The sequence below is a fragment of the Sphaeramia orbicularis genome, chromosome 5 (genome assembly GCF_902148855.1).
Source record: "Sphaeramia orbicularis chromosome 5, fSphaOr1.1, whole genome shotgun sequence".
NCBI classification, from domain to species: domain Eukaryota; kingdom Metazoa; phylum Chordata; class Actinopteri; order Kurtiformes; family Apogonidae; genus Sphaeramia; species Sphaeramia orbicularis.
The window spans coordinates 48,046,367-48,068,749 of NC_043961.1; the positions used below are offsets into that span (position 1 = coordinate 48,046,367).

The window sequence follows — 22,383 nt, forward strand, 5'->3', positions numbered from 1 at the left end:
TAACTGATGCCATGAGTAGCTTCTCATTTCTTAAACCAGTGTTTCCCAACCACTGTGCTGCAGCACCCAAGTGTGCTGTGATAAATCATCAGGTGTGCTGTGGAAGGTTGTCCAGTTTGCTCTTATTGGTACTCTAAGTTAGCGGTGTGATATACAGGTATGTAGGACTGCACACACCAATGATCCACTCTACCACAACAGTCTCCCGTTTCCTGTTGCAAAGTGAAAAAAGTGAAAGTGAACTGGCCCTGATGTGATGCCTTCTGTTGATAAAGCCCCCCTCACTACTGATGTGCCGCAGATCAGCGGGTTACCTGCAGGGCCTGCAGATTGAGTTGGAGTGTGTGTGTGTGGGGGGGTATGCCTCTATTATACCACACCGGACCTCAATCCATAAACTGTGGGGTCGCTGACGCGCCCCTCTCAGCTTTCTTGTTCTGAGAGTAGATTTGCATTATATTTCAATAAATCTAGTTTTTTGACATTTTTGTTTGATGGTGTGCCTTGTGTTTTTTCTAATGTAAAATGTGCCATGGCTCAAAAAGGTTGGGAAACACTGTCTTAAACAATCATCACTTTCATTAAAAGAGAGTATAAAGATCAGACTGTGTTTCAATAGAAAAAGGTCATGTGGTCTGATGAGTCTAGACTGACCCTGTTTCAGAGTGAGTGGGTGAGTGGGTGCACCAGGGTGAGTAGAGTGGCAGATGAAGTGATTACCCATCATGCCTAGTGCCTACAGTACAAGCCTGTGGGGGCAGTGTTATGATCTGGGGTTGGTTCAGTTGGTCAGATCTAGGTTCAGCAATCTTATGTGTCCAGAAAATGAAATCAACTGAACCTGGATATATAATGAAACAGACATATTCCAAGATGACGATAACAGAATTCTTCAGGCTCAAAATGTGAAAGAGTGGTTCAGGGAGCATGAGACATCATTGTCATACAGTCCAGATCTGAATTACACTGAGAACCTTTAGGATGTGATGGAGAAGACTTTAAAACAGCGGTCTAACAAAATACATATGCAACTCTGGGTGGAAATAGATGTTGTGACATTTAATGTGACATGGCATAAGTTTTTTATGAGGCATAAATGATGCCATAGCGAATATATGCTGTTCCAAAGAAATATTGTGTATGACGTGCATATAAAGAAGATTAAAGACATAAATACCTGTGGGTTTCCAAGCAGACTTTAGAATCACGTCTGCAACACATAAGTCTCAACAAATGATATATTTTATGAAATCAGAATCAGAATACTTTATTAATGGCAGGGGGAAAATTATTGGGTGATATAGTCACTCCACTGAAATATAATATCTATCTATCTATCTATCTATCTATCTATCTATCTATCTATCTATCTATCTATCTATCTATCTATCTATCTATCTATCTATCTATCTATCTATCTATCTATCTATCTATCTATCTATCTATCTATCTATCTAATTTGTACAATATGTACTAGACAATATCAAAATGATATTTAAAGAAACATACATGATAAGAATGCTGTGTAATTTATTATTTATTCAATTTATTTAGTTATGTGTAATTATAATTATAAGGTGGAGTTAGACAGTCTAATGGCCACAGGCAGAAATTATTTCCTGGGTGGTTCAGTGGTACATTTAGGTGGAATCAGTTTCTCACTGAACATGCTCCTGTGACTGACCAGCACATCATGTACTGGGTGAGTGGAGTTGTCAAATATTGTCTTGAGCTTGGAAATTTCAATCTAATCAGGCATGTTTACACTCAGAAATGATTATCTTTCAGTTTTAGATGGAACACCTTCACAGACTGTATTCTGGTGTGACAGCTTTAAAAGAATCTCTCTTCAAACTGGTAAAGATGTTTGAGGTAACTGGTCCAAAAATACCCCCATCTACAGGTCTACAGATATGTGAGCTCTGCATCCCCATCCCCTGAACACCCCCCCCCCCCCACACACACACACACACACACACACACAGGAGGAGGACACTGCTCAAACACCAGCATAAAAAAACAGACTAAAGTTTGCAAATGAGCACGGTGACAGAGATCTGACCTTTCCGACAAATGTTCTCTCGTCAGACGACACAGAAATAGAATTGTTTGGCCATAATGATCAATGTTATTTATGGAGGAAGAAAGGTGAGGCTTGTAACACAAAATAACATCCCAACTGAGAAACAGAAGAGTGACAGCATCATGTTTTGTAGTTGTTTTGTGTAAGAAGGAGTGGTGCATTTCAAAAAGTGACAGCATTATGAGAAAAGAGAATTATGTGGGTGAGGTTTGGGTAAATGAGTCCAGATGAAAGCCAGGAGCATTCATTGTGTTTGAGTAATTGTGTTTGAGTTGTGATTCATTTATAATAAAGGCTCCAACCTGGCTTTTATTATCCACTAAACAATGAAATGCTACACGCATGTGAATCCTGTTGCCGCAACCTGTTGAAGAGATGCAAAGACACAAAATCGGAGACAAAGGATGGACTGCCTACTGTTGTGGTTGACATCCTCATGCTGGTTGTTTGGTAAAGCCACTGGACATGCTAACCAGCATTTAGACCGAAATTATCTGACTCTACAGGAACCTCTTAAGTAGCTCAGCTTGCAAACACCACACAGAATCCTATGTGTAAGTTATAACAGGGAAAAGCTCAAAAACATTTACAGGGTGGGGAAGCAAAATTTACAATATTTTGAGGCAGGGATTGAAAGACAGTGTATGACCAATTAGTTTATTGAAAGTCATGAGAATTTATTTGCCACAAGAAAATTGACATAATAGAAAATGTTTTTATTCTATGTGTCCTCCTTCTTTCTCAATAACTGCCTTCACACGCTTCCTGAAACTTGCGCAAGTGTTCCTCAAATATTCGGGTGACAACTTTTCCCATTCTTCTTTAATAGTATCTTCCAGACTTTCTCGTAATAGTTTTGCTCATAGTCATTCTCTTCTTTCCATTATAAACAGTCTTTATGGATACTCCAACTATTTTTGAAATCTCCTTTGGTGTGACGAGTGCATTCAGCAAATCACACACTCTTTGACGTTTGCTTTCCTGATTACTCATATGGGCAAAAGTTTCTGAAAAGGTATGGATAATAGTGTTAGGTATGATTATGACATCAATATATGTTTGGTTTCAAAACAATTGACGTAGTGCCTGCTGAGAAAAAACAACTAAATGTTCATTGTAAATTTTGCTTCCCCACCCTGTACATCAGGTGCAGTGGTGGCTGGTGAAATTATTTTTGGTGGGGTGCAGTATCTAAGTCAGTTTTCAGCTGCACTATAACCACATATCACCTCTAGGATAGACCAAAGTACATGCACCACTATTTTAAAATATTAATTTAAATTAAAGTAAAAAATACATGGTATGTGTTTTCAGTCATGTATTTTTTTTTATGTTTAATTTTCATACATCTATCCTTCAAACATGCACATTTTTCTATGACGCTGTTGTTAGTCAGACATGTCCCTGACAAATGTCTTTTCCACTGTTAGTATGGACAGTGCATTAAGACCAGGGGTGAAGGTAGTGCAGGTAGACCACATGGCATTGAAAAAAGAGAAATTCAATATAAGGGTGAACATGTATCTCTCATACCAAAAATCAATCCTGTGCCTCCCAGCACTGAAGTCCATTGTGATTACCACTGAGCTATCCAGCTGTTTACTCCAAACCTAGTAGTATTACTTACAAAGCTATTCTCAGATTCTATTTCCGAGGAAGGTCTTGATTCTTTTCGGGATGTGACGTTTACTTCTGTAGGCTGTGTTTGGGTGCAATTTTTGCACCCCGAAGCTCTCCTATCTCTTATAAAGGAGGGGGTCTACTGCGAACTCACCATTTCTAACATATGGAGTTCTCGGCCACTGCGGAGCCCTATAAAGAGAGTTACAGCACGCTTTGATTTTGCCGCTCCGGTGATCATGTGGTTCATGTAAGCATTCATTGTTCCAAACAAACTAAGCCCTCTCATGTTATTCTATAGGACAAACAGCAGTGAGCATGGTAAATCTGAAAATAAACCACTCACAACTGTTGTTGCACTTCTGTATGTATTGTTGTGTGTGTTATACTTTTGAGTAGTGGGGTTAACCACTGAAAGGACTGCATTTATTACTTTGGAAACTTAAATTTTGAGGGGAAAGGTTTGTGTTAGCTTGGAAGGCTACGTACGTGAGTGGTGCTAACTTTACAAGTTCATTCATACTGCAATTGTATTGTACTCGTAAGGAGGTATACAGTTTACCATTTTTAAATTTTACTAGTATAGGACTGAGGTACAAACAGAAAACAGTGGTTAGCTGTGAACACTGTGCGTGCTAAGCTCTGCTCTCCTGATAAACACACACAATAATGGCATTAACCAGCGGATAGCATAGCGGCTAACTTAGCATGTTAGCATTAACACGAACGCTAAACTCATTAAAAACTCAACATTAGCAAACTCAAAACTCAACAGAATTCTTATAGGATGAGTCGGATATTACAAACACCAAGTTACAGAAGTTTCTAGAATAATAACTTTAATGAACTTTTATTGGCAGACCTCAGCTCTACATCAACTCTTGTCCTAATTAGCACGTTACCTCAGCTGACAAACTTAACCAAACACCACCAGGTTCAGTAAAACAACTAAAATAAAACCTGCTGATGACAAAATTTGTACTGACGTTGCCTTATCTTAAAAACTCTGTAATTTGTGTTTATAGTGGTTAAATCTTAACACCTGGCCAAGTCAAGCTAGCTAACTATAGGGCTACAGCTGAAAATCCAACATAACAGTTGTTTAAGATAGAAATTTATACAAACTCTTACACATACCAAAGAAAACAGAATTTACAACAATAAATGTCTGCCAATACAGGAAATACACTCAGTAATTATATCTTATTAACTTAGTGCTGGAATTGCGAGATCAGCTGCAATAGAAATATGTTCCAACGCTGTTACACTGAATGTTGGAACTATCCGCCCCTCCATAACCCAGATGTAGGTCCATAGTTCGTCCGCCATTTTTATACGACGGGAGTCTATGGAAGTGTCGCGACTCTGTTATATATCAATGGCTTTCCAAACAGGAAACACGTGACTTGACTGCTCATTAAACGACAATATTTTTTAACTACATTTGAATACAGATTATGCACAGTACTCACTGGGTGTATATGTATATGTACAGTATATGTATATGTGTATAGCTCGTTTATTTAAATATTAATGTTTTTGTAAAATTATTTTAGGTGATTCCTGTCGTCTTCTTCTTCATGTGACACAGGTGGGGTGGTGCCCTAGTGCCGTCTATTGACAAGCCGTCACTGATCAGGTGGCTGAAAGGAGGAATTATACATGTATGAGATGACAGGTTTCACTGAAATGACAAGTAGAAAGCTTTATGGTTGCTTTTCACAAATGCAAGTGTATACATTTTGGGGCATTTACATTAAAAGATTATGTTTCGGAACTAGTGTATAAATCTTAATTACCCTAGAGAGTCATTTCTATAGTATATGCTGTTTGTTGTTGTACTTAGAGATGGAATAGGATTCTGTGGGCTAATTTATGCATTTCTCTGCAGACAGCTGCCAAATTATTAGCCTCACAGATGGACAATATTCTCATGAAGCCTTAAATCAACAACAAATACTGCACTGACTCCTGAACCACCTGACTGTAATACTTAAAAGAATTCACCTCGAATTGCATTTCCCATTCATTTTATGGGGCTTAATAACACACTTATGTAAAATAGTCACACAACCTTATCAGCTGTCTCCTTGAATTGTCCACATCTCCACAGATAAATAGTTTAATGTTCACTGTGGAGCAGGAGAGGAAAGGACTTGAGTTCTTATGACTCAGATATTTCTTATGAAGTAGATAATCTAATGAGGTTTCATAAAAGTGTTCATATCAGACATGCATATCAGTGCAGCCTCCTTTGAATTATTAGTCTGAATCTGCTGAAGATCATTTTCCATCAGTCATGAATAGAGCTGTCTGAAATGGAGTAAAACAATTGTACCCACTACCCAAGCGTCATTAAAATTCACACTGCATACTTGTTACAGAGGAGCAGACACAAGGAATTAGACTTTTGGAGAGTGTACGAGCCATTATGTGATTAAATTACCATTCATAATTTTGCTATCTGGTGCTTTTAGCCTGGATGTTTGCCTGGATAAACAGGCAGCCAATTCCAACTGAGGTCTGTGTGTGCCATCATTTATTCAATTGGTGTGTTTTTAGACAGTACTTTTGTGATCAGGAAAGAGACATGATATCTTCAGACTGTCATTGTGTCGTATTTTTATGGCCTTAATAACTGACAATATTTATTGATGCTTGGCATATGCGATGTTGATCATGTTACATTGGCAGAGAAGAACTAGTTCTGTTTTCTTCTTAGAGATATGAAGTATTGAGTAGTAAAGCACCAAGGCAAGCAAACTCTAGGTCGGTCAGCTGTTTCTGGGAAAACAAAGCAGTGCTGGCTTTCATTTCTCTGTTGAACCCTTTAACCAATGACATATTATTTCAGGGAAACAGTTGAATTAGCATCTGTTTCAGAGTCATAAAAGCTGCCGTGAGTATGTGTTTGTGTTCCTTTTCTTCAGTGGTTTTGCTTTACTGTGTGTTTCAGGGATGAAACAGAGTGGAATAACAGAAAAGACAAAAAGTGAAGTTTTACAGGTTTTTACTAAATAAAGCACTCAGAATGTACTTCAATTAGAGATTTAGGATGTTGAACATGAACTGTGAATTGGAACACACTGAACAACAACAAGTATTGAAATTTTGGCCCAGTAGTTTTTGTTTTGGGGTTCTTTTGTTCTAAACCATTCCAGCTGCTTTTTGGCACCTGGCTGAACTCCAAAAAGCAGTTACACGGTCAAAACCCGGTAAAAACATAGTAAAAATAATTAAGGAAAGTCACCACAATAATGCAAACAACAGTAAATAGAGTGTAAAAAAAAAAAAAATGCCCAAACCATCTGTTTTTATAGTGAGTCGGTCTCACTCACTGCTCTGTGTTTAAACCCCTATTACACAGGTGATGGGGGGTGCGCTGAGCATGCTTAGATGTCTACAAGATCTATTATATCAGCACATTTTGAAATTTTTCCTATTGAGCAAACAATTGAATTTATATGAATATTTTAAAGAAATCATACATTCAGAACGCTCACCACAGACACATCAGTGGTTAAAGAGTTTATGCATCATAGCTTTTGTTAGTCACTTTAATACATTTTTCACAACATCCTTGACATAACTTAACAGTGGGTGCATTTTTCAAGACAGTTTGTACAAACTTCTTCACAGCTTCACACAATACACTACTGTCAAAAGCTTGCTCAGTTTTGATGGTTTATCTCTAAAAGCTCATATTTGTGCTGATAAACATTCATTCTGTGCCTTCAGAACGACAAGTGCCTGTGATGAGAAAATGCAGTCATGCTGTCAGTTCAACAGCATACTTTGTAAAGGGAATCTATAGCTAAGGTTGCATTTTTTTGCGCAATGTCATAACAGATTACAGTATATGAGAGATTGTTTGAAAAGGAAAGACAAGATTGTTACAGTTTCATTGATTGTATTGTAAGTTGTTAACAGATTTTGTCATTGTTGCACAGAAAAGGAAAAGGTAAGACTGCTTAGACAATCAGAGGCTGCAGACGCTCACCCCATATCCACCATACTGTCAAAAGTATTATGTTGTGAATACACTCAAAGAAATACAACTATTGTATGAATCAGTTCTTTGACCCAACTCTGAGGATGTGGATACATCACTGAGCTTCTTTACATGACCATAAAAGTCCAATAACTGGGAGTAATCGAATAATTGTAATAATCAGATCAGATCTGAAATGCGATAATGAATAAACCCTGGTGGCTTAGACACCACTGGTCCAGTCAATTGTTGGATTTCTTTCGGAGTACGTACATACGTAGTGATGGTAAACTCAAACTTCCTCTTATTGTCTTCTGCTCAAGTTTGACTATGTAACTTCCGTTTCCTCGATTTTAATTGTATCTACACATGCGCAGGCGTCAAAGAACTAAATAAGTTGGATTAACCTGTACACATGCGGCAGGACATCGGGGTATTGGGGAGAAATCCAGGTGTGTTAATCCAATTTTCCATAATCAGATTACTGCTGTTAATTGATAAAACATCAGATTATACTGTTTACATGATCACTTGAATAATCTGACAACTCTAGAAATCGGATAATGATCATAGTATTGGTGTGCATGTAAACAGGGTCATTATTTATTGCTGTTTCAAAGTTACTTGTTGAGGAGTGGATATGACTTCACTATCAGCTTGGCCTTTTAAGAGTCTGGTTTAGACCAGCTCTAAATGTCAAGTGTCATGAGGTAATAGTTAATAGTAGATAGCTATGATTTAGCGCTATATAAATAAAAGTAGATAGATAGATAGATAGATAGATAGATAGATAGATAGATAGATAGATAGATAGATAGATAGATAGATAGATAGATAGATAGATAGATAGATAGATAGATAGATAGATAGATAGATAGATAGATGGACGGACGGACGGAAGGGCAGGCGGGCGGACAGACAGATCAAAAGAGCTGGCACTATCATCAGACTGAGGATGAACAGGTCCGATATGAAAAAGGAATGTACAGTGAGTGTGAAAATCTGAACCTACTATGTTCAAAACAGATCAGGACAGGCTAACAAATATGATCAGCAAGAAACTAGTAATGGTGATTTATGGTGTTCCACAGCTCTGTGTGTGTGTGTGTGGTATTGCCTTCATTTTTGAGAAAACCACCGAAAATTTCCAATCTCCCAAAGGTGAAGAATCAATGTGCTGTGGTTTTTGAGTAACGTGTTGACAAACAGACCCAAGGAAGCAAAGGTAAAACAAGTGTTCAGAGAACGCAAACCTCCTCCAAGCCCCCCGAACAGTGTGCATGTGTGGATCAACTATTTCTTTTTAAATTAGACAGTTTCAAGGTTGTTCCATACAGCAGAAAAAGTTGAAGCTTGGTACCAGTCATGTGTATGTCAAATTATATTAAATTTCAGTTTGCTGACTTATAATGAAAAATGTGTCGTAAATGGGATTTTCAATGTTAAATTGAAATGTCCACAGAGTCCACATTCCACAGTGGATGTGGACAATTTTGTGCCAGATACAAGATATTGTTATAAGCTACGGGTGTATCAAATTGGAGGCTAATCGGAGTCGTTTTGAATTTTTTATGAATTTTCGAAAATTGCTCAATGATGAGAGATAGGAAAATTGGAGATTTTGTGACCTTGCTGTGACCTTTAACTATCTGTGGGTAAAATTTGGTAAAGATAGTTGGAATAGTTTTCCTGTAAAGTTGCCAACAAACAAACACGCAAACAAACAAACAAACACACAAAGCAAAGTGATCACAGTACCTCTTGGCAGAGGTAAATATTAACATGAGAGATTTTAACACAGGAAACACCCATTTGGCATTTCAGTATGAATATTCACAAGTCCAAGTGTCCGTGGGTGAGATTCTGAACATCAAGTTGCTCCTAGCGGTGTGTTAGATGTGAATGTCAAAGACAGTCAAGGTGCTTGTTACATGCCTGAGGGCATGTATATGGATAGGTGTGTGTGTGTTTCTCCTCCCCTTTTGTTTTCAGGTCAGGGATGGCCTGGTTGTCGGGGTGTGACCATAACTCTGGGTCCTCCTCCAGGGCTGCACCTGAAGGGGGCCGGCACAGGTGGAGGAAGGAGGAGCAGACCAATCCTGATCAGCCACAGCACCTATAAATTCACCCCTGCCTCTCTGTCTGGGGCTGCTCTTGTCTGGCCATGCTTGGTCAGAGCCATTTTGCTTTTGTGTTCTACCTGTGTTCTCCTTTGGTGAGTTGAGTTGGGTTTAGTTAGGATGGGGTACCCTATACACTGCATTAAGTCTTGTTTTATGTTATATACACTAGATTAGTTGGTTGGTGCCACCCTCTGTATTTTTATTTTGGGACTAGTGAGGAGGTAGATGTTTTTTTTGTCCCACCAGTTTCTTTTGGTAGTGCAGGGGTCACCAGTTAGTTTGGTTTTGTTTTACTGAGTTTTTTGATTTACTTTGGTACCACCTTGTCCAACTGCACTCACCTGGAATACTTTGTTTCATTTTTTGTAAAAACTTTGTTAAAAGAAAGCAGCCGTGAATAAACTGGCTTTATTTTAAACTTTTTTTCGTTGTATGCTTTTGGAGACTGAAGAGGTGTGTGACACCCCTCCCTCTCCTGGACACCTTTATATTGGGGGGGGTGTAACAGTGCTGCTGTGAAAAAAATTAAGCCAAAATTTTACTATAATGGAAACCACTATGTTGCTTGTGTAATACATGGTTGGTCTAATGGCTTCAGGACTGGTCACTGTGGAAATCTATTTACCATTTTCATAGCATTGAATAACTTATTAAAACAAACTAACCAGAAAGATCCATGAAAAATGCACAGAACTTGTACTTTAACTTTCTAGTTTGGCAAATTAATCAAGACATTTTAGCCTGAAATTTGAAGAGCTTTCACCCCTTTCATCTTCAAATACTTTCTATAGTCAGTGGGTGTGTGAGAATGTGTGAATAGCACATATTCTATGAGTAGCAGTAAGGTGAAATGTGACATATTGAACTAAAGCATCAACCCCATTTACTGGTGAAGGTTCATGAAATGCACTAAAGCTGTTTTAAACAACTGGCTGAATATCGCTTCACATTCATCCCATTCATTTAAAAAATTCAGGACATCATTTACAAAAAATGTAATAGAATGAATTAAACAGAATTACATATGACAACCAGTTCAACCATTTTACATGTAATATTAATCTATTTATAACTACTCAGCAGAGGACTGGTGTTATATATTTTGATCAACATCACATAAGCAGTTGACAATATATGAAACAGCAGAGAATTGCCCATCATCTGTATTAATCTGCCAAAGCATTTGCAATTTATATAAAAGAATGGGAAATTGCTTTTATGATGCGCATAAGTTATTAAATAATATAGTGGGTGAACACAGTTTACAGAAATTCAATTCTGATCTGAAAATGACCCAAAGTGACCCAGACAAATTGCAATGAAAGTTTCATTCAAGGTTTCAGAGTTTCATTTGTTTAGAGAATTTCAGCCTAAGCTGGCAATCATTTATCGCTGTAATGATAATCCAATGCCCCTCTAGTGGCACTTGGTCATTATATTTCTCCTTGCATATACAGTTCACAAAAACCTTTCACCTTCGGGAAAATGAGTTGAGGCAAAGTCAGCTCAGACAGGGTCATAAAACTCTGGGTGCCCCATGCTAATCAACACACTGTTTATAAATCACAGTCCTTGATTAAAAAAAAAAAGCGACAAAGTGAGAGGCCTTCATCAAAATGTTGGTTCAAGTGTCACCCAAAATGCTGATAAATCACATCTAACACACTAGCCCTCCATTTGTCCTTGCATAAGCCTGTGATTTGTGATAGGCTTCATTTTTGTCAGTTCAGACCCAAACAGACTAAAGTTTGTCTAAGCTCGTGGGCATCTTCTTGCTCGACCATAAATTAAACCGGTGATGTCTTATTCAGTTAATCCTTTCAGAGACTGTGTTTTTGAAGTCTCTTGAATCTCAGTCACTTCACAGTTACCGGCATAACAGGACGCACGCCTTGTGTAGCACTTTCTTGGCTCAAAGTGCTGCTTTACATCAAAATATCCAACTTGTCAACATATAGAGTGAATACATAAATATCAGAGCAGGCGGTGGCGTTCAGTTTCACATCCAGCTGCTGTCGCATGATTAGAAAACAAATACAGTCGTGACACAATTCACTGCTGGAGGACACATTGCTCTGGAGATATGCAAATGATTAATCAGGACTGATTCAAGGTCAGACACTTAGGCAATTTACATTTAACATGGCCACTGGCAAAACAAATCAATTTCAGGGACCTTTACTTCTTTTACAGTTATGCATGCAATCAGGTGTGCCGAGCAAAACAGACATGCATATTTCGCTGACAGATTGACTCTCGAGACAGGCAATGAGAGGTTACATCTTCCCACACTCTTGAATGCATCGTCTGAACGAGGAATCAGATGCAAACCTGACAGATATGGAGCAATAGATGAATAACTAAAACCCCCACAGAACCGGGTGCCAGGCAACAGATGCTGATAACAGTTTCAGATTAGGTCCTAGATTGTAGTCGTCTCCCGCCAAGACTGAGATTCTATATTTACAGCTCCATCCCTCCCCTCTCCATCCCTCCAGATCATGTCTCTGCCACCATGGTGTGTCATCTCCACATTATGTCTGCATCTATGACAGAGTGCCAGGTGTGAAATGGAGATGAAATATTCATTTTGTCCAGAATACTCTCGCAGAAGGATATGTGAGACGTAAGACAGATCAAAGTTTTTGTATGTTCATTCACACTTGGTGAAGCCCCAGATGTCTCATTCTAATATGGCTTTATTCAAATTTAACAGAACTTTTCAAACATTTTCATTTGACGGTGACTGTTGGTTCTCCTCTTGCAGATCTCATCTCATGAGTTCATCATAACCTTTTCTGGGGAAGTATCCTGTATTGTTAAAGCAGCTATGTTTAAAAGTCAAAGTGTGCTTTATTCCTCCGTGCTTTTTGAAATGTCAATGTGATGTTTAGGCTCGGATTTTAAGACTTCACTGAAAGTCAGGACACCTTGGAAAAATGAGCTATAGACTCAATAAAAAAAGCCCGGTCAGCATTTCTTTCAGCCGAGATAAGACAGAGGGTGGGAGAAGACTGGAGCCAAAAACTACAAAAGGTTTTAAACAAAATTGTGCTGACGCAAAAATATTTTCTCTCTTTCCCACAAACAACTAAAGACCTGTTTCAGGGTTCCAAACTGAGGGAATCTTTCTGAAATGATTGCCTTAACCTGCTTACCTCTGTGGATCCACTTTTTCCCCCGAAGTTAAACTTAAGTAAAGGGAAAACCTGACACTGATTATTTCGTTTTTAGAAAAAGGGAGATGAGGACACAAGGCAAAGACTCTGAGGACACTGACTCTCCACAGCAGCCAGTCAGCAAGCAGAGCAGAGCAGCTTAATTGAGGAGCCTGATATAGAGACTCTTTATTAGCACTGAAGAGGCTCCCTGTACAAAGCATGGACTCTTTTCCATCTTTGGTCTCTCCACACCCTTAAGACAGAAAGAGACAAAGGAGCACAATTATTAAATGGCACAAAGATGCTGCAGAGTCATAGATAAGAGGCTTTCTTGTATGAATTACACAATTTAATGCTGACATATGATGTTGCATTTAGTTTTCTTCAAGCTTAACGTATTTGTCAACCACACCAAAGTGCACTCCTATTTGCTTTCATCCAGTAGAGAGATTGTAGTGGTAAATTTTAAATCACAGTCTGAAAACTGGACTAATGACCATAATCATGAAAGAATGACCTTCAATGCCAATATTACTCTCTAACAGTGCATCCTTGATTTCCATTACGGAAAACCTGTATTTTCTTCACTATCCCTGTAGGATAAAACCACAGGGTTCGCATGATGTGAGTTGTGTGAGTATTGCACTCTACTGGCAGCTATTATACATTACAGCAGGGCCTCTGGCTTGGTGTTGAACCAGACTGAATTTTAAAAGGTTTACAGCCCGGTGAATACCTCATCTCTCGCCTAACATCTGGAGCTCTGTGCCTAACAGCTGTAAATGACAACAAAAACAACAACACAGCTGTATCCCCTCTTATATAGAGTAACTGCTCTGTCAAACACTGTGCCGTAGAAGAGACACAGGAGTTGGTTTTGAAAATGATAAACACAGTATGCACTGCCTGAATACCTCTAGTTATTCATGATCTCAAAGCCCTCTGTTCTTTTAAAGTTTGATGGTGGTTGTTGTGTCATTGCTCATCAGTATTATCTTCCTATTGTCATTCCTTGTCTTGGTTGAGACTCACTGACATTTGACTTTATCCCTTTAATAACTCACACATCATCAGGCTCTGCAGAAAAGGCCACAGTGACTCTGACAGTGACTATGTCACCAGATGGCAGTCAATAATACAGTAATCCCACAAATCTTGAGACCAATGCTATTAGTAATGGGGTGGGGGGGTGTCAAGAACCAGCCCTCAAATGAAAATCTAGCGGTTGTTTGTACATATAGATAACAGCTTATTATAGCTTGTTTTAAAGCATTGTTGTTTATAACAGAATGAAACTTCATCACATCATGGTACATTTAACTAATAAACATGCACTCTATATTCTGTTGCTGTTTTTGAGTATTTTTGAACATTTGAACATTACTTAAAGTCATTCATCAGTTCTTGATTTTGATAAATGTTGATATAAAAGTCTTCTTATACATTTCCATAGGACAGGTTTATCACCATAACTGTTGACTGTAATATGGTTCCGTAAACTGCATTCCAAAACGCAATGTGAGAAACATTTACTACGAACACTGCATCAGTCCTAACGCAAATCTTATCTACAAGAGTTTTTCTCTGTCGGTTTTGCAGTGAAGCGGCCTTTCTTTATGTTCCGTGAGAGTCTGCAGGAGACTCATAAAGAAGAGGCACTCTCAGAAATACTAAACAAAGAAATCCAACCAAAATTGAAGGGGTGGGACCTCACGGCCCAGTTCAACATATACTCGTCTCTCATTGGTCAGAACTAAGAGCTCGGCCTCGTCCATTGGTTGGTTCAGCTGACGGTCAGAAGGCGCTTGGCAGCGTTCCGCTGCGTCGGGATCAGAGGACCCAAATCAGTGAAACAAATCTTCTGACAGGAGAAAAGTTCATGCTGGAGTTTTCAAAGACCTCAGAGGGCCACATGAAGGTAAGGATGCAGACGGAAAACCATTTCATGTCGGCGGTGTAAGACTCAGAGGAGTATCTGCAGAGTTCCACCGTGTCTGTGGGACTTTTTGATCCAAAAGAGAAAAAAAAAGATGGGAAGTAGTGAAGGCTGCAGGCCGAACCGTTTGGACCGCATCCTACAAAGATCAAATGACACCAAGACCCGCTTTTTGCTCTAAAATACTTTGAAGTCAAAATCGAGCAGTTTCGTAGAGAAGCGACAGCGACCAGGCATCTGTTTGAGTCAGCTGATCCCAGCATTTCCATGAGAGAGTCTATTGACTTCTCACACACTGGATCCAGTTGTTCAACAACGTTACTCTGTCGGTATAAGTATTAATAGTACACCCTTTGATTCATTTCTCTTCTTCCCATTATTAAAATATGTTATTGAAATTGATTCGGAACTCTGTAGGGAGTAAGTAGGCTAAAGGCCTGAGCAAAAATGAGGCTGGCAACCAAATCCAATTTAGTGTTCAGACATGCTGCAGCTGGGCAGCCATCCTGACTAACACAACAAGGAAGTCCAGCAGACCTCTGGTCCACAGACCTGAACCAGAGATGAGGGTCAGCTGAGGGGAAGTGCAGCATTAGATGAACTCACTTTTCTCCTCTTCTGTAAAGCATTTACATAAGTCAGGTCAGCGGATGCATTGTGGATTGAATTTTAATGCCTACAATAGTTTTGTGGCCATTGTCTTAGTGTACTGTGATGTGAAACACTCCTACAAGTGGAATCACATGCTATGATTATTATTCAACTAAAGGGGTTAACTAAGAAGACCAAGACCAAAAAGAAGTGTTTTTTAATGACTCTTGATATGATGTGGGTAGGAGATTTATTTTCTTCTTCTTGCAGCTCTTCACAGACCAACTGTGTCCGTCTTAAGTAAAGCATATGTTTTTGCTGTAAACCCTCAGTTTATAGTATTGCAGACCGACCACATGGCTGACCGGCCAAGCTTAAAACTAACACAGCTAAAAAGATTAAGTCTTTCGTCACTGAAAGTGACGCCACAGTAACATGTGGGAAATATTCATATTTTACATGCTTAGATTATCAGCACTAATTCAGGAATTATGGGAAATAATATTGGAATTATAAGGATCTAAGTGAGCGTGATGACACATGTAGGCTCCTGCTGGCCCAGACATTTCTCATAACACTGCACACACACTCTTCTCACAGTGATTACAGTGGCCTGTGAAATTAGCAAGCAAGCCTGTAAACCAAAACCAAGGGAGGTGTGTACGCTGTAGTTTAATTAGCATTTTACCCCTGTGGTTAAGCCACAGACCATGAGGCTGGTGAAGGCAGGACTAAAACACTGTGTGCCTTCTTTAGACGCTGCTGTAGGGATTAAGGCTGTAAGTACAGTTCACGAGAGGCGAGATGTGAAAGGAGCCCAGATCACCATTCGGCCTCCATGTGAGTGCAACAGCAGACTCTAAAACTCACTTATATCCTGTTTGTCTCCAACACATTGGCGCCAAAGCCCATTCGGGTTTATTTGTTACTGATTGTATTAAAAAGGTCTGAGGTTTTGGTTCAGTTATGGAAAGCCAGTGGCTCCTGACTCTCATTTTGCCACCAAAGAGCAACCCCCCAGCTTCTGATGACTTCATGATGTGGAAAGTTGTGGTGACCAGACCACAGAGAGCTCAGGGAAGAGTCGATGCCTGGTGAATGAATGCTAGTTCAGGTGCAGATCACAGTCCAGTAAACAGCACAGAAGGACTTCTTTATGAAGAGCTTAAAATTACAAAATTATCCCTTTCATTTCTATATTACTAAACTACCATAACATAAGGATATTTTAACATACTTTCAGGCACTTTAAACATTTTTTTGAAAAAATTAGTTGAAAAGTAAATTTTGTGGTCAACAGTTTATGAAACCATGTTACTGTTTGCAAGGTTTTGGCCTCATGTTTCTACAGTCTCGAATAGTGATGTTTTCCTTGTTTAAAACATCCTTTCTCTGGATGAGCCCATTGTTCATTCAATTAGTAGAGGATTCAATTTTGGGGAAAAAGATACTTTTTAGTCAACAATACCTTTTGAATTGTGCACTTTAGCGATGGCTTCAGCATGTTTTTTGGTGCCAAGCATGCATACGAGCCTTAGTAGTGGCAGCTTCCCAACATCAAAGATTCTTCTACCAGGCTAAGATTAGGAGTGCGACAAAACATCAATATGGAGAACTATTGTGATATTTAATCTTACGGTGGATTATCGCTGTGCTCTCGCCACACATCGTTTTTTAAAAATTATTATTCAAATATAGCCGCTATAAACTTCTTACATTGTTGCTCCTTAGTGAGTTGAGTCACCGTTTTACATCCAGTGGGCGGTACTCGTGCAAGTGGCTGAAAATTGGGCCGAAGTCACAGAAAAAGAAAAAACAAACAACGATGCTAATATGGCGGACTCGAGCAGTGAAGTTAAACTGAAAGATTCACCGGCATCGTTTAACTCAAAAGTGTAGACTCACTTTGGCTTTTATAGTGTGGATGGGACAAAGCTGGGTAAGAACTTTGCAGTATGTAAGAACTGTCTCACAAAAACACGATACATGGGTGGCACAACAAACAGGCACACTTTCAGAGACATGAGATGCCATGTTTTCTGAATGAGTTTAAAATGAGATTGAGCTCATGAAACGGCTTTGTATGTCACGCCAGTTCTTATGGCATTTGGCATGCTATACATACGCATTCTCAACCTTTTGCATGTTATTCAGTGCCATTTGATGGCGTGTCAACGTATGCCAAGATCTCCGTTTCACATAACTGTAGCCACTAACCCTAACCCTAATCCTCAGTGCGCAGTATTTGACGCATTGATTTAAGTTGGACGGGGAGCTAATAACGACATGAACATACACATGGAAAGCTTTTAATGCGTACGGATAACACACCAATTAAAAGTAGAGTGCATATTGACGTGAGTCATGATACCACGTTGGTTCCATTGAGATGATGACTGTTAGGCAGAATTTAAGTTCAGAATATTTCCAACCTACCAGTAACATTGAACCTGTTCGAAGAAGCCATGTTTTTGCAGAAGTATCAGTCCCAGCACCAACATCATCAACACGAACCAGTCTTCTGAAGCTGACCAGTGCAGACTTTAAAGTTGTCCAACAGAAATTCAAAGACTTTTAAATAATATTCTATAGTGTAAAACTGGGTTAAGTTGCTAACATGTTGCAATTATGTAAATATTCTGTATATAAAATAACTTTGATGCATAATAAATGCTCATATTAAAAATATTTTACTTGTTTTCTAGACACATTGGTCCTTACATCATAATAGGATCAAGAATTGAAACCGTGTCACTATGCTCATTGAAACTGTGTTACTTTAAGTCTGTGTCAATAAGTCCAAAAGTTTCCAGTATATTTTCCAAAATTTTGACATCAGTGGAGCTATGTTATTTAACACATCATTGGCAAATTTAAATTAATTTCCTGTGGGAACTGCATGTTCAGCACTTTCATGTAAACCTTCTCCAAATCAGTGACATTTTGATGAAAACTGTGTTATGGAGCACATTTTAAAATATTTTTGGTCAAAAACTTAATTTTTTGCAATCATCATCATCCTTACTATGTTTAAGTACTTACTAATACCTACTGAAATACGTAACACACATTGATATAGGTTATATTTGTACAAAGTTAGAGCCCACTGAACATGAAACATGTAACCGTGTCACTGCTTGACCTGACCCAGCGGTTTTTAAAATCATCCCCCAAATATGCTTTTCATCTAACACTAGAACTGCAAAAATCCATAGATTAATTGAGAAGTTGTCAACGTTAAATGAATCTGCAGTTTTTTTGAGAACTGCAGCTCAGGGTTACTTTCATTATCAGTTTAATGTAGAATGATTTTTTTTTTCACTAGTTGATGAAGTACTTTAATTACTAATGAACTTAATAAAATGTAAAAAAAAAAAAAAAAAAGTGAAAAATCTTTTGCAGAAAGTTCAAAATGACATCATCAAAAGTCTTACTTGGTGAACAACACAAAGAAATTTAATTTACTGTAACAGAAGAGTAAAGAAACCAAAAATTGTTCATGTTTAAGATGTTGCAATCAGAGAATTTTGACTTTAAAAATCACTCAAATCAATTGTGGATGAGAGTTGTCAGTATTCTTGGTTAACAGTTTTAGCTCTAAATTAGATTTTTGAGTAATTTGTTCAGGTAATTTTTTAAGAGAAATTAAAATTTTCCAATTCCAGCTTCCTAAGTTCAAATATTTTTTGTTTTCTTGTAAGTTTGGGCAATAAATCATTACTGATTTTTTTTTTATGATGATGTATATCATTATTTTCATACACAGTAATGTGCAGAAGTCTCAGTCCAACATTAAGTTTAAGTTCTAATGACCACACATATGCATTTGTCAGTCTCTGTATTAAGAAACAATCTGGATTTATGTAAAGTATGTACAGCAGGAAAAACAAAAGTATAAAGGAAGAAAATCAGCTTTTATAAACCAAAGAAGTAGTATTTTGTGTGACCTATGCACTTAACAGGTCTTTAACCCTCCTGTTCAGACAGGAGATGAATTGCATTAATTTTCTGATGTTTAATATCAGGTTTCATTCAACACACGTCAGATGTTTCTGTTTGTGCTGCTTCTTGTCATGGGGTCAAGGGTCACACTAAATAGTGAATTTAAGCTTTAGAATGCATTTAGTTTCAGTTTTTTGTGTCTTTTTAAGCTGTGTCCATATTTCCTGCATTTTCTTGTTTTATCTGAAGAAAAGATGTTTACATTTCAACAGTTCAACAATAACAAAGCTATAGGTGGTCTAAGACTTCTGCACAATAAAGTACATTTTTCTGTTGACTTTAGGGATTCATTTATATACAGTGTAGGTAAAACACCAAATGTCTACATTTTTATTTGTTGAATAAGAGTTCAGATTTCAGAATTTTCTTTATTTTGATTAAAAAATGTGTAAGTCAGTAGATCAAAGTAAAGAAAATGAACAATAGAATTAAAAAATCAGTTGTTTACTTTGCTGTGTCTTTTCGGTTTTTGTTTTTGTTACATCTTTTACCCGTGGTTCCCGCGGGGTCTTACAAAGTCTTAAAAGTCTTGAATTTACAAATCTACATTTAATATCTTAAAGTTATACAGCCATAAATTTGTTTGCTGGATTGTGTTTAAATGTGTCAAGGAAATGTCCAAGCGTCAAAGACAGTAATGTTACTCTGTTCCAGTGTTTCTCAAACTGTGGGGCGGGCTCCACAGGGGGGGTGCAAAGGCTTGCCAGGGGGCATGGGATATCTCCTGGGTGATTTTTTTTTTTTTTTAATTTTATTTTAATTTTTTTTTTGTAGAACATGTAGCAGGTGGAACTAATGTTTCAGTGTTGGAACACCCTGGACTCATTTTAGGGACGTATAACAAACAAATCTACTGCCATGGTGATCTGTCACTAGACGAGACAGAGTTTAGGTTTGGAAAATGGACAAGGATTTGACTGGAAAAGAAAAATGTGCATTGTTTCTGTTTTTGCACAGTTTGGACAGTTTGCACTTTAATGTTCTGAGATGTGCAACGTAAACGGGCTCATTGCAGCCACTGCTAATGTTAAAATGTTCATCTTTGTTACCAAAATGTGTTTGTTGTTCTGAAAAAAAGTAACTTTATTGTCATAGTTGTAAGATAATTGCACATTTCCTATTTTTATTTGGAAAAATATTGGTTCAGGAAGCAGTCTGGTTGAGTTTATTTGTAGTGTTCAAGCAAAAATGGAAGTTATTTTTAATTTGCACAACAAATTATTCAAGGAAAAGCAAAAAGTATTGTTACAATATTGATATTTCTTTCAGTAAAAGCTATAATTGTACCACTGTTACATAGTTGTTGGGCTTGAGGGAGGCCTGGAGATTTTTTGTTCTCCAAAGGGAGGCCTGACAAAAAAAGATTGAGAACCACTGCTCTACTCTGTTCCACTTGTTTCAACCCGACAATTTGTATTGAAATTAGGAACCAGTTATCGCTAACTTTGCAGCCCCCGGTGAGAAACGATTCGGAATTGTGGTACTCAAGATGCTGGAGTACATAAATACATTTTCCTAAATTCTAGGAGTCATGAATTTTTGCCAGTATGGCCATGAAATAGGTTGTAAGATGGGCATTAAATTCTGTTGAAAATAGTCTTAAAAAGGTCTTAAAGTCTTAAATGTAACTTGTCAAAACGTGTAGTAACCCTGTTTACCTCGTGACTTTTACAATGTTTTAATCTTCAATACATCTTTTAAGATGCAAGATCTGTTTGGCTTCTTCAAAACACAGTCTCTGAATTTGATGGACATAGCGATTTGTCATTTATGATAACTATGATGACATTGATTGTTAGTCGTCATGGTAACATGTCGCCCACACCCACAGTAAACCTTGTACATCTTATAGACCAAGCACTAATTGATTCATTGAGAAGGTAATCAAGAACTGAAAAAATCACAGCCTTATCCACCACTTCCCTTTACCAGAAAGTATTAGTTCAGGTATGTTTTAGGCACTTGTACCATTGTAAAAGGTTTGGCACTTGTATGGTCAAAAACCCAAATGACCCTGAACCATAACAGCCACTTAGCAAAACATTTTTGCGATTCAAGCACTACTATTTCTGCCATTAGGTACTCAGTGCAAGGCTGATCGCTCCTGCATGATGGTTTTCATCTGAAAAGGATGCTGCTTAGTGTAATAACATCAACAGCTTTGATCCTGTTTCAAAGAGGGGGCCTGCATACATTTCACTTGGCCAGAGTGCGGTTGGATGTTTGAGGTGTGGACACCGCAGGGCTTGTCATCCCAACCAAGACAGCTGTGAGATTAGAGTGCACAGACTACAAAGAGACCACATCGCATCTCCAACACAAAATAACTGACTGTCACGGTACCCATTATGAAAGGAACATGCATGAGGAAAACAAAACAAAGTCATTCCATATTATACCCTGCACTGAACTTTAAAGGTGGGTTGAATATTATTAGTGAGCTTTAGGTCTCAGAGTGGTGCTGAAATCAATCTGATCTGTCAGTGGCTGAATGTCAGCAGCTATTTATCCCATGTCTGATTTAGTCATCTCATCTCAGGTTTACTCACTGTGTTGTGTTTGTGCTTCAGATTAAGATTTTACAGTGGTTCTGTTTGATTACCACCATATCCTTAAATTTTTGTTGAAAGATGCCGCACACCTGTTTTAACACAGTGCCTCATCCCTATACGGGAAGAAAAAGCTGCATTACGTATTACATACACTGGATTCTAGAATTCCCACTGCAAAGTTATTTCTTCCAAGATAATACCCAATATCCCCGTAAAGCTCATAAATCAGTGAGGAGATCAGATGTCTGCCTGGATGTCTGATATGCAAGCAACTGGAAAACATGGGTCTTTGTTTTCAAGATGAAATTAAATGGCTGAAAAAAG

The 22,383-nt window shown here is 38.2% G+C and overlaps 1 protein-coding gene across 1 annotated transcript in view; it reads left to right on the plus strand.

The window, feature by feature from the left end:
* The first annotated feature begins 14,666 nt into the window (after positions 1 to 14,666).
* LOC115419271 (CTTNBP2 N-terminal-like protein) overlaps positions 14,667 to 22,383 on the plus strand; it is a 31,389-nt gene continuing 23,672 nt past the window's right edge. Inside the window, exon 1 of the mRNA XM_030133946.1 lies at positions 14,667 to 14,896. Within this exon, the coding sequence (XP_029989806.1) occupies positions 14,858 to 14,896 (39 nt within the window). The 5' untranslated portion in view covers positions 14,667 to 14,857. The remainder of the gene's footprint in view (positions 14,897 to 22,383) is intronic.